The sequence below is a fragment of the Calypte anna genome, chromosome 6 (assembly GCF_003957555.1).
Source record: "Calypte anna isolate BGI_N300 chromosome 6, bCalAnn1_v1.p, whole genome shotgun sequence".
Taxonomy (NCBI): Eukaryota; Metazoa; Chordata; class Aves; order Apodiformes; family Trochilidae; genus Calypte; species Calypte anna.
The window spans coordinates 11,981,956-11,994,027 of NC_044252.1; the positions used below are offsets into that span (position 1 = coordinate 11,981,956).

Sequence of the window (12,072 nt, forward strand, 5' to 3'; positions counted from 1 at the left end):
GCATTCATCCAGTCTCCATTTTGCCTCAATTAGACAGTCACAACCTACTTCAGTAATTATGCAAATTACACACAAGAAAGCAAAGGAGTTTTAATGGAGAAGTTTTGAGCCTGTATTATCAGTAATTTTTCCAGTCTACACCTGCCGAACAAAAATCTCTAAAATACAGCAATACCTACCCTAACTCAAACAGAATCAGAAATGAAACCAAACTAGAAAAATTGTGAATCCTGTACAAGATTAGAATGTAACTACTGTACAACAGAGGGCTGCTGCAAGCCTGGCCTGTACTCAGTATTTCTTAACAGCAAATATGTTTGCCACTGAAACCTGTTTGGTTATTAGTTCTCACTCTACATACTCAACTCTTGATGCTCCATTATTCCTATGGTCTAATATCTGCTATGCTATACTGAAAACAGTTCCTATAAAAATCTAGTCATATAACTTCATCTTATTTTTTTCCTCTGATCTTGTCCTCTAATAACATTTCTTATCCATCACACTCTCATGTTGCCGTTTTTACTGGAAAGACCTTACATTATTTTTTTCAGTAATAGAATCTAAACAGCTCAATTCTTGTTCTTTTAAAATGTAAGCTTTAAGACTAGCAGAAAACTATTGCATAAAAAGCTACATGACCACCCATCCTTTTCAGCAAAAGCTCCCTTTGTTTTCTGATCATTATGGTATGCTAAAAAGGATATAAAGCAGAAGACAGCAAAGGTGCAGTCAGGAGTTACTGAGGAGGACTGTGCAAGGGTGAAGAGTGCAAATTCAATTGCCCTTTTCTTTATGAAAGGAAAACAAGTGTGTGCATCCATCACTCAGGAAAAAAGCTTATACCAAAAATCCTCAAGAGCTTACAACTAACGCTCCATAAGTGGATCCAAGTCCTCTAGTTGCTAAGTGGTGTTATTGTCTTGTGCTTCAACACTGCTCTAATGAACTTCAAAACGTACTCATGCATCTTCAAAATTATCCTCTTTTAAAATGTATCAGAAAAACTAAAATTTAACTTTGATAAGCTTTGAAATCATAATACATTTAATTTGTTACCTGTGGATAAAAGTAGTGTGCAAAACTTTGGTCACCACCAGAGAAAATTCTTTTCACACAGTAACACTCCTCACTGCCTGCAATATAAATAAAACAAAGGCAACTGTGAAAATGCAAATTTGAGAAATTATTAAGACACTGCAATAAAGACTCCATTTAAAAAGCTGCCTTTGTTATGTAGTCTCATTGAAAGGGATCTTTGCGATACAACAGTTAAGACTATCTTTAATTGAGGTAAACACTAACAGCAAAGGACCTGACACACTATTGCAAGTGAGCCTGTATTTCCTACAGCAGAAACAGCTTCTAGGGAACAGAGCAGTGAAAAGGAACTGTCTGGAGCAAAGTGATTATAACCCATATTTAGTTTAAACCTTGAGGTTTGTAAGAAACTATAAAGAAACAGGAATCCAAGAACTAAATATTACAGCTGTTGCCTACCTGTGGTTATCGGGCACTGAGTACTGTAAGGCAGCCAGTTTCCTTTCACTGTGAAGGGACTTTTCCTGTTACTGGTTGTTCCTGTACCTAATTGCCCATTACCTCCAAGTCCAAAAGAATAGATTCTTCCAGATGAAGGAACAAATGCAATGGTGTGCTGCCTAAGGCAAAGAAAATTCAGTAACAAAAAGTTGAGAGTTTTAATATGCTCTGTGCAGGCCTGCCTGACAATTGTGTCACCAGCATATTAAAGGTCCTGTAGTTATCATACACTGCACTCCTCTACTGGCAATACACTGTCACTGGTAATAATACTTCATTTGTACTCCAACAGGCAATATTCCACTTTCATGGCAAAGTTCACAGAAAAAGAGATACCAGGTTCTGTCATGAAGCATTGCTTAGCCACAATCTGACCTTTAGGGTATATCTCTAGACATGCAGAGATTTCAAGTTTCTATCAGATTGGCTGCTGCATCTTTCCCCTCTCATCCCCATAAACTTGAGCCCAGTAAGAACTGATTTTATGTGAACAATTAGAAGGGAATGAGTATAAGTCAACAACCACCAAATGGTAGAAAGATAAATTTACAGTTATATATACATTTTTAACCAAAATAATAAAGTGTGCCCATCTAAAAAAAAAAATAAATATGTTGCCTCCCTCATTTTGTCATCTTAGTATGCAATTCTTTGAACAAGAGCATCTTAGTGTGTACTGGGAATTTTTTTCCCATTTCTTGGGTGCCATTCTAATGTATATAGTAAAAACCCACTAGGAACTGAAGTACCATACAATATTACATGTATTTCACAAAACAAATTGTTTCCACATTTTAAACTTATTCTCAGTGATGCTCATGTACCTCCCCAAATTCATTTGTTCCCTAACAGAAAATGACAAAAGGACAGCAAGAAACACCACCTTCATACTGATAATTTACACTTCCAGTTTAGAAAATCAGAGCCTCTCAAACAGCATAATTCCCTTTAGTTCTTCTACAGATTGTTTTTAGAATCCAGTAAGGTCCCTAAATATCTCTTGTTGGAGACTATCTTGTCTTCTCTAACCACAAAGGGTAAAAAGAAAACCAACACTTTATATTATGTGTATGAAGCTCCACATCAAACAAGTGCTAGGACAGAACAGACCTTACCTGCCACAAGTGATTTGCGTCACAACACTTCCCATAAGTTCAAAAACTTTCCTTGGGTTTATCTCATGACTAGTAGAGTTATGACCCAACTGACCATAGCCTCCAGCTCCAAATGTAAAAACCCCACCTTCCTAAACAAATAAATTATTTGCATTAAAATTATAGTACATCTCAGAATATGAAACTTAAAAGAAATACAGGTTCAGTCAATCTCCTTGTCTGATGATTTTGGAATTGTGGCAAAAGGAGAGAAAATATACATGCATAAAAGGGCCCTGAGGCACAAGTGGTCCTACGTTAACATTAGTTATTAAACTCAGCTATCAAGTATTACTTTGTGTTAAACTGTGTTCTTGTCATTTCCACATTATTATATAGTAGTCCTACCATCAACTTGTGTCATTAATAGATACTAACCCTCATTTTTCCTTGTTTCCAGTTTTCTTGAACTACAACAATTTTTAAGTCTTTTAGATTCTGAATATAAAGTTTAAAGCTATCACTAATTAGAAAGCTGCCCTCCTCAAACAGATGATGCAGAGTGTGACTGAAATAGTCAGCTTCATTATTCATTCAAGTGTAAGAAATCCGAATTTCAACATTGCTGTAAGGCAAGCAATTTAAGCAATTTTTAAAGTGTTTTTGATTAATTTAAACAAAAAATTAACCAAAAACTTCAAATGAAAGAATGTCAAATCAGTAGCATTTTCAGAACTTGTACAACTTACCTTACAACAACTTTGAAACTTTCCATTTTCAAATGCTTTGAAATTGTAAAGCTGATTCTTTCAATGCTACTCTGCACCAGCCTGGACCTCTGCTGGAAATCATCATTAAAATGGCAGCATCCACTAAGAAAAACCAACAGCCTTATTCACTGAATCAGGATAACAAACAGTGACAGCTTTTTCTGAAGTTCAGAAGGACTTGAGGAATGCTCACATATGTACATAGTACCTCTACAAAATATATAAATCAAGACCCTTGTTCTGCAAGGTCTAGCATGCAAGGGAAAAAGGAGCTATACAAATGGATGACAATTTTTTTAAACATTAACAGGAAATTCAGTATCTTAACTAAGTCCATCAGCTTTAAAGCTAGTTTGAAGGCAACTTCTATACATTAGAAAGGGAAAAACATTTAAAATGCAAAGTACAGACTGCTGTATTTTCTACATTCTATATTTCCCTAACCTTGCACAACACCTCAATATCAACTTTAGGACTGCAAAGTTGCCACATTTTTTTTCAGTCAAAGCAGGAGAATACTTCAAGACAAAAAGCATTTGCTTGTGAACAGTCTCTTCCTTTCACTACAGAAAATTAAGCAGACATAAACAACAAAAATATAACCACACTTAGGACACATCACATTCTTCAAAACAACTTTTCACTTGCTGCACTGTAAAAATTCAAACTGACATTCAAAAAACCCCATACATTTTCCAAAATTAAACACGGATGCCTTTTGCTCAGAAATAAAATACTAAAAGTAGTTATTTTCAAAATTCTAAGGCCTTCTACAGCTATTTTTTTAATTCAACAAATTCAGAGATTAAAGGGATACTTAGACATTTTCCAAATCTTGATTGGTCAGAATTGTTTTCTATTGCTATAAGTAATAAGGTCAAAACAATCTGTTTATAAACTGACACATTTTATTGAGAGTGTTGAACAACAGATAATATCAAAACAATACTGACTTACACCTAAATGTTGAAGTTTAATCCCACTACCAAAGCACAGGAGGAACAACATAGGAATCAATCATTTCAAGTAAGACACACATGTAATTAGTTTACCCACCACAAAATAAAGGTAATTGTCATCCACTGATGTTTGAAATGCACTATTTATAGTTATAATAAGTGTAAGAGAGAGGGCTGGAACTATGGATTTTACATTGCTCCAAAAAGATTCCAAGCAGGTTTTAAAATTTAAAAATTACTCCAAACTATGCATTTAGTCAGTTATGTATAAAACAATCTGACATATTTGTTTTATTCTATTTAAATTCTATTTGATTTCTACATCTCTGTAGGAAAATGCAGCACTGATGCAATAGTTAAATAGCTTTCAAAGATTTAACCATTCTTCCAGTGTTTCCTCAATTTCATCCAATAAACTCTTAAGTTTCATGCAGAACTTTTATTACTATTTGCTACTGAGGTAGCATCTTCTTTTGAAAACATTAAAAAAAAAAAAGTAAACATATCTTTAAATACTGTACCTTTGTAAGAGCAGCAGTATGATCTTCTCCACAACATATATGAACAACCTTCTGAGTTCTCAGTGACTTTAGCAGAGTAGGAACATACCTGTCTGAAAGGTTTAATACAGCAGTAGGATCGCTTGATTTTGAAAATAAAAATCAGAGAACAAGCTTTCTGCTCACTTATTCTTATTTGCTTCCAGTCAAAGAAACACTTTCAATTTGTTAGCATAATGCAATCATTGTGACTGACTTTATGCATCTTTGAGAGAAAAGTGTTATTACCAGACTGAGACACTGGAATAGTTTGTAGCAAATAGTTTCATTTTCACAAGCAGTGGATCAAATGACAATCCATAAACCACTAAATACAGAACAATAAATTCTGCCACTGGCTACAAGAAAACAGTATTACTAAACATATAACAGAATGGAACACTGAGTAATCAGAAAGCCCAACTAAATTTCCTCCATCATCAGAATAAATCAACTTTGTCATCCAATTGCACAAGAAAACTTTTTTTTAAATGCTAATGCTTATGTCTTAAGATTTGTCAGGCATGCTAAAGTGCATGTAAGAAACCCTATCCACACAGAAGTGACTTTCCTGAGAGGTGATGCTATATAAAAAAAGAGATTATACATATTTCAAATAACATGTAGAGGCAACTGGAGCCTTCCTTGAAAATTTAATTTCTGAAAAGTATGAGTGGGACCCCATTTAAAGTGTTAATTCAAACATACATTTTAGCTACAATGCACCTTTCTTATTTTAAATAGTATTGAGAATAATGAATCAGTGAGAAAATTTGAATTCATGAAACTAGCTATAGGTTATTCCATGCTACACTGTGTATTGCAGGAACCTGGCAGTACACCACCTTGGAGCACTAGGCAAGGATAACGTGCAGTGTAATATAACAGAGGCGTCCTGGTTTGGGACAAGATAGAATTAATTTTTTGCCTTGTAATTTTAGTTTCAGTTAAGTTTCTTTGAAGTAGCTGCTCCTGCTGAAATTAACAGCAAGTTTCTCAGTCAGTGTCTGCTTCTAGGACTGATAACACTCAATGTTTATAGTTACTGCTAGAGAATGGTGTGCAGAACCAAGGACACTGCTCGGTACTGAGGAAAATCCTGTGCTCCACAAAGGGAGTTAAAAAGGTCACACCTGCAGCCTTCCCTAAAGGAGGAGCGGACAAGGCAGTGACCAAAACTGACCAAACAGAGTATTCCATCCCATAGGTGTCATACTCTGTATAAATTTGAGGGATCACAAGGGTCAAATCCCTTCATCTTTCCCCTGCTCCTGCTTGCTTCACCATCCTGGGAGGATTCCATCTGTTCCTCTGCCTGTGCTCCTGATCCATGCCAGCCTGAACCTGTGTGTTCCTGCCTCCAGCTCCCAACTGCTGCTGACCCCAGGAGTCCAGCCTGGACTTTCCCAGGGCTGCCCTGCAGCCTTGGGAGTGATGTGTTAATGGGGGAGAAGGGGAAGGAACAAGGTATTGTTTTTCTGTATATTTGCATATATTTAACAGTTTTTCCTTTTTTATCACTACTGTTTCATTAAAGCTGTGGAGTTTAGTTTCTGACTCATAAGTCTCTCTCCCTTATTCTCTCCTTTCTTTACCAAGGAGAAGAGGGGGATTAATAGAGAGCATCTGTCATTCGATGACTGCTGGCCCACTGTTAAACTGTGACAACAACCAACAAAGAAACAATTTTTTGTCTAGCCTAACCACTTGCTTAAAATCAATGAGTATCAAAACCCTAGTAGAGGATATTTCAGAAATGGTCAGATGAAAATCATGAGTGATTAGCAAAAGTGACCTGAGAAAGGCAGATACCCACATGACAGTAAAACAATGAAGACACCTTAGATGTGTCTAGTAAAAATAATCAAATTGTTCCAACAGATAACATTTTGTCAAGAAATTGCATCTACCTAAAATTCAGTTCAAACTGTTACTCCTGCACAATATCTTAATTCAATCTCAATCAGAAAGATTAGGTCACAGAAGAATCTATAACAGGGAAAGAAAACAAGTCAAGCAGACTAGAATTTCAGCATATCACTGTCAGAACTACCACTACAGAACAGCTGAGGAAAAACCTGTTGGCTCTTACACAATCTCACATGACATCAGCACTCTGAAAATATTCAACAAATGTTTGTTCTGTCTGCTCATTTTCTAGGAATACCACTTTCTTTAGATTCACAAACCCAAACCTTCAGCATGAAATTTTACAGGAGCAATATTTACCTACCATTATCATCACTGAGACCCAGCTGCCCAAATTTGTTGCGTCCCCATCCAAAAATGGCTCCAGAAAGAGTTAGTACAAAACTATGGGCTCCTCCTGCTGCAATCTGTGCAAAAGGGATTCCCAACAGAGATTTAATCACATGTGGCGAGTTCTGCTTTTTATACTCATAACCCAAGCCCAGCTGGCCATATTTATTTTGTCCCCAGGAAAACACTTCACTTCCTGTTTAAAGAAAAAAAAAAATAAAACACAATCAATATGGTTTATTATATAAAATTTACTGTAAGAAAAGGTAAAAGTTAGACAGTTAGAATATTACAAGTTAGAGAGCTAAATATTTCTGAATTTAAAAATGCATGCAAATTACTGACTTCTGAACCTAAGCATTCTTGTGTAATTTGCACACTCAAATTCAACTTAAGTATTTAATCAGACTGAAATGATTTAACTAACATCTAAAACCCTCAAAACTGCTCTTAACATTCCTGTTTCAACAGTGTTGATAACATGAGTTTGGTTATTATTAACAAGATGTCGTTCCATTTAGAGTTCCAATAATATGTACATTTTTATGGAGATATCTTATTGAGATTGTGATTAGAAATTTTTGCATGTCCAGTATGCAAACCTCATTTAAGCTTTTATATGGTAAAATACTTCAATTTTACATATAACTTAAGTGGGAAATTTAAAATTTTAAAACACTGTATCAGTTAAATGATCAATGAAAACAAAGTTTATAATGCCATTTGATGCCTTATAAAGAAAAGTAACAATATTTTGAAAATTTACAAGTCAGAGGGCTATTTATGGTAAGATCACCTCCAAAGAAATGTTCTAATGGACAACCAACATTTTGCCAAAGTTTTTACAATCCTATAGATCAATACCTAATCACAAATATCTTTTGCCTTTGCTGATGTGGTATGTTTCAAACAGTAACATTACCTTTAAGCAGTAATGTTCTCTATTTCTCTCCTACCTCCATCTTTCCTATTACAGTTTTATCAAAATGGACAACAATGAAATCCATCCCCTGGGGTACAGGTCTCCCAGATTTTATTTATTTAAACAACAACACCACCAAATCAAAAACAATCATATACAACACTTAAACAACCACTTATATACAAACAGTATTTCCAACATCAAAGAAATCTCAAGCCAATCATTTGTAATCTCGTGAACTAACTTACCCATCAATATCCTATGTATAGATCTAAAAATACTAAGAAGTTTCCTCTCAAAATACCTGATCTGAATAAGTTCAGACAATTTTCCTCCCTGTGTGTGTCTATTTTTAAGGCCATAACTATGATTGCTGCATTGCACCCAAGAGAAACACTGTCAAACTTTACAATCTTTCTGGAAGCTTAGTTTTCATTTTCTAAGTTTCTATCAACCCTATCCAGCAGGAACCCTATTCAACTTCTTCCAAATGGAACTTTTGGCCACAACTCTCCTTTGTCATGAGGAAACAAGGCAGTAAAATTAAATTCATACTCATGTCTGGATAGCTATAGTAACTAGACAGGCAATATTATTATATAAGTGAGGTCAATTAAATCTGTTCTCACAGACCCAGCAAAATTTTGAAGACAGAAGTTTAAATTTTTCAACAGAGGGATTAAGAAGTGACATTACACTTTAACTCTAAAAGCACCAAAAAACCCAGAGGCTTTGTAATCAGAAAGCTGAGAAGAAAGCTGTTACTTCCAAGCCTCCATAACTCAAAGGTTAAAACAGTCTAGCAACAAAACAGCATGCTAGCAGGGTGAAAAGGACATGGAACCAAAAAAGGGAGAGGCAGAAAAAATAATTTAAAAAGGAAATTATTTGAAAGCAAGTTGATAAAAAGCAAAAAAGAAAAAAAAGCAGAACAACAAGCATTTGTCTGTGTACTTATTTTTAAATTCAAGCTTCCACCATTAAATTACACTTCCCCTACCAACGTGAAATCCCATCTGTGTTAAGTGGTAACGTTTTAAGAAATCATTTTTTTAAAAATAGACAAAACATATGTTGAAAATTTTACAATTACATGTCAAGAAAGTACAAAACACTGGTTACATGCTTACCTTTTGAGAGTGCTAGTGAATGATAATAACCACAAGCAACTTGAACAATTTGGATCTCTGATAAGCTTTTAATATTTCTAATGGAGTAAACAGAAAGACAAGTTACTAGGACATGGTATGACATAAAATCTCAACAAAGGCTTATTTACAAATATTTAATCATTTTCACTGAGTATATATGAAGCAAATCTAAATACCCTAAAGTTAATTAGAAGCTATTCAGTAAAGTCTGAAGCCAAAACTGCTTTTTTTCAAGGACAAGTTCAGTCTTATTTTCAAATTAATAAAGTCAGTAAAAGACCATAATGAGGACTTAAGGAGGTTCATGTCCTAGGAAGAAGATACCACACAGCTGAATGGAAAAAATGATTACCATATGCACAAATAAAATTACTCCTACTTTCTAGGTTCCTAAAGAAAAAAAGGTTTTAGTCTTCTTCAGAACAATACATCTGTTAAAATTTTAACACTCAACTTTTCATCTCTAGCAACATTAACTCTAATCAAACCTTCAGTTTACAGTGTTATCAAGTATAGCACAATATGATAAAGAAGTTGCAAATACATAGAAATGTGTACTAGATCTAGCATGCTTTTGACATTTCATAGAAAAAAATCTGAATTTCTGGAGGACCTGTGCATTTTTTAATTTTATAGAACAAGAAATAACCTTTATATTAGTAATTGGTATTCTTCATATATATACACATATATATATATACACTTATAAATTACTAATGCTCCAGGAAGCCATTACTTTCATGTGTGTTTTCCTATGAAAAAAAGCAAATCAGAAAAGAAAAGCTCTAGCTTTCAAATGTATAATCTTACTGCTACAGAGTTTACTGATTTCCATGAACTGATTCAGCAGTAAAAATGTGGACTTCACCTAGCTGGAATGCTTACAGCATTCTGAGAACATGAAAGTGACTCTGAATAGCTTACATTTTTCTATATAGAAGGCATATTATTTGATCACAGGTAAATTAACCTTGGGGTGAAAACTGACATACAAAGACTCGATAGCAAATCGATACCTTCTTCAAATGTACTCTAACTACTGGGTTTGAAAGTTTAACATTCTACCTCTACTTCTCTTAAATGCCAGTTATCAGTTCCCACTTGCATTCTTCAAATACCCATCCTGCTTTTCAAAATTAACTCCCCATCTTAGTAGATGACCATGAATTAAAACAAGCAAACAAAAAAACCCAAAACTCACAAACCAAGCAAACCCACACTTCTCCACTTCTCACATGAACTGACTTTAAGAAGCCTTTTACAGCAAGTATCATAGCTAAAATGTACTTTCCAACGAGTAGTTTTAATTATAACAGCAGAACAGTTTAACCAATGTGATTTAAGCACATTTTTAAAACTACAAATAAATTAAGTAGTAATTATTTTTAACCTGGGCACTCTGATGCATTCCTCTGTTCCTGGCAAGCCAAGCTGTCCATCAGTAGCCAGACCCCAAGCATATACTTGACCCTTGTCATTTAATGCAAGAGTGTGGGCTTCTCCACATGATACGGCTACAATATTTTGGGCATCCAGTGCACCAACATGCTCTAAGAAAGAAAAAAATATTTTTTTTAAAAACAGCCTTACTAACAAGCCAGTATTTTCAAGACATTTAGACTCAGTATTAAAATATCAACTGAAATAACACAGAAGCCAACACACCCTTTATTTAAAATTATAAACATGCTACTCTACATGTAAATGAAATCTGACACCCCAAAGTGATTAAACAACTACTGTATCTGAAACAATATACAGAAGTGCACGAAAACCTCAGCTCAATCGTAACTGTATCTTCTAATCTTGCCATCTGAAAATGAGTGCAAAAACTCAATTAACATTAAGGTCAAACAGATTATTATCAAATGACTACACGTGTAGACATTATGTAAGAGGAAAACATTCCACCACAGCAAATTAAATTCACCTATTCATTATTAACAAAAAAGCCTGCAAAACAAGGCAGGGCAAATTAAAGACTAAAGCTACTGATTTTGCAACAAGCTACACAATGTCCTCTTTATAATGCAAAGTACTGTAGAAACAGATTATAAAGAGTAATGTTTCTAGATATACACTCCACACCTCTGAAAAACAAACACAAAAATGTCCGAGTTTTTTCCAGTAGTCTGCATCAATACCTTTAGATATGTTAGAAAATATGAAGGTTTGCTTTTTGCTTTTGATTTGGGATCATAAGGCTAATATTTTCATTTCAGCAACAGTAAAGTGGAAAAATATCATCAGGGACTATCACTAAGGCCATCACTTTCAACAGTCCCCTTAAACAAGAGCCTGTTCAGACACACAATGCCCAGTTTTCACACCCATAAATTCTATTCCTGCCTAAGCATGGCACAGCACTGAAAAAGCTTGCATTACCACCAATGTAACAAGCAGCCCGGCCTAACCTAAATCTATCTCAAAGCAATTGGCAACAGTTTCTGCAAAGTAACAGGCACTCACTTTTCAAAATAAAGTCACACATAGAGCAGCAATTCATTTTATTTAACAGCTATTCCGATTAAAGAGGCCACCACCCTAACTCAGCCCATTAGTGCCTCCACAGGCCTGCCAGTGGGAGAGATCAGGTAAATGCTCTCCAGTTCAGGCAGCTGCAGGCAGATCAGCCCAGACTATCTTCACCAGCTGCTGAACTGTCCAGATAGACTGTACCTAACATGAATTAGGAAACATTCATCCAATCCCCATGGCAAGCTCTGCGGGGAAGAAAGAGGGAAGTCACAGGTAAATAGTGACAGTGGCGACACTAAGGTGGCAAAGACATGCAGTGACAAAATGCTCCTCAGTTAGCAGGAATACATTCAAAGAG

At 35.1% G+C, this 12,072-nt stretch overlaps 1 protein-coding gene across 6 annotated transcripts in view; it reads right to left on the bottom strand.

Moving 5' to 3' along the window:
• Positions 1-12,072, bottom strand: part of HERC4 (HECT and RLD domain containing E3 ubiquitin protein ligase 4) — a 37,272-nt gene that overhangs the window by 20,609 nt on the left and 4,591 nt on the right. For all 6 annotated transcript variants that reach the window (XM_030453016.1, XM_030453015.1, XM_030453021.1 and 3 more), the window contains exons 4-10: positions 10,627-10,786; positions 9,216-9,292; positions 7,138-7,359; positions 4,887-4,978; positions 2,658-2,788; positions 1,501-1,661; positions 1,060-1,136 (exon numbers count right to left, since the gene is read on the bottom strand). In XM_030453016.1, coding sequence (XP_030308876.1) covers positions 1,060-1,136; positions 1,501-1,661; positions 2,658-2,788; positions 4,887-4,978; positions 7,138-7,359; positions 9,216-9,292; positions 10,627-10,786 — 920 coding nt within the window. The remainder of the gene's footprint in view (positions 1-1,059; positions 1,137-1,500; positions 1,662-2,657; positions 2,789-4,886; positions 4,979-7,137; positions 7,360-9,215; positions 9,293-10,626; positions 10,787-12,072) is intronic.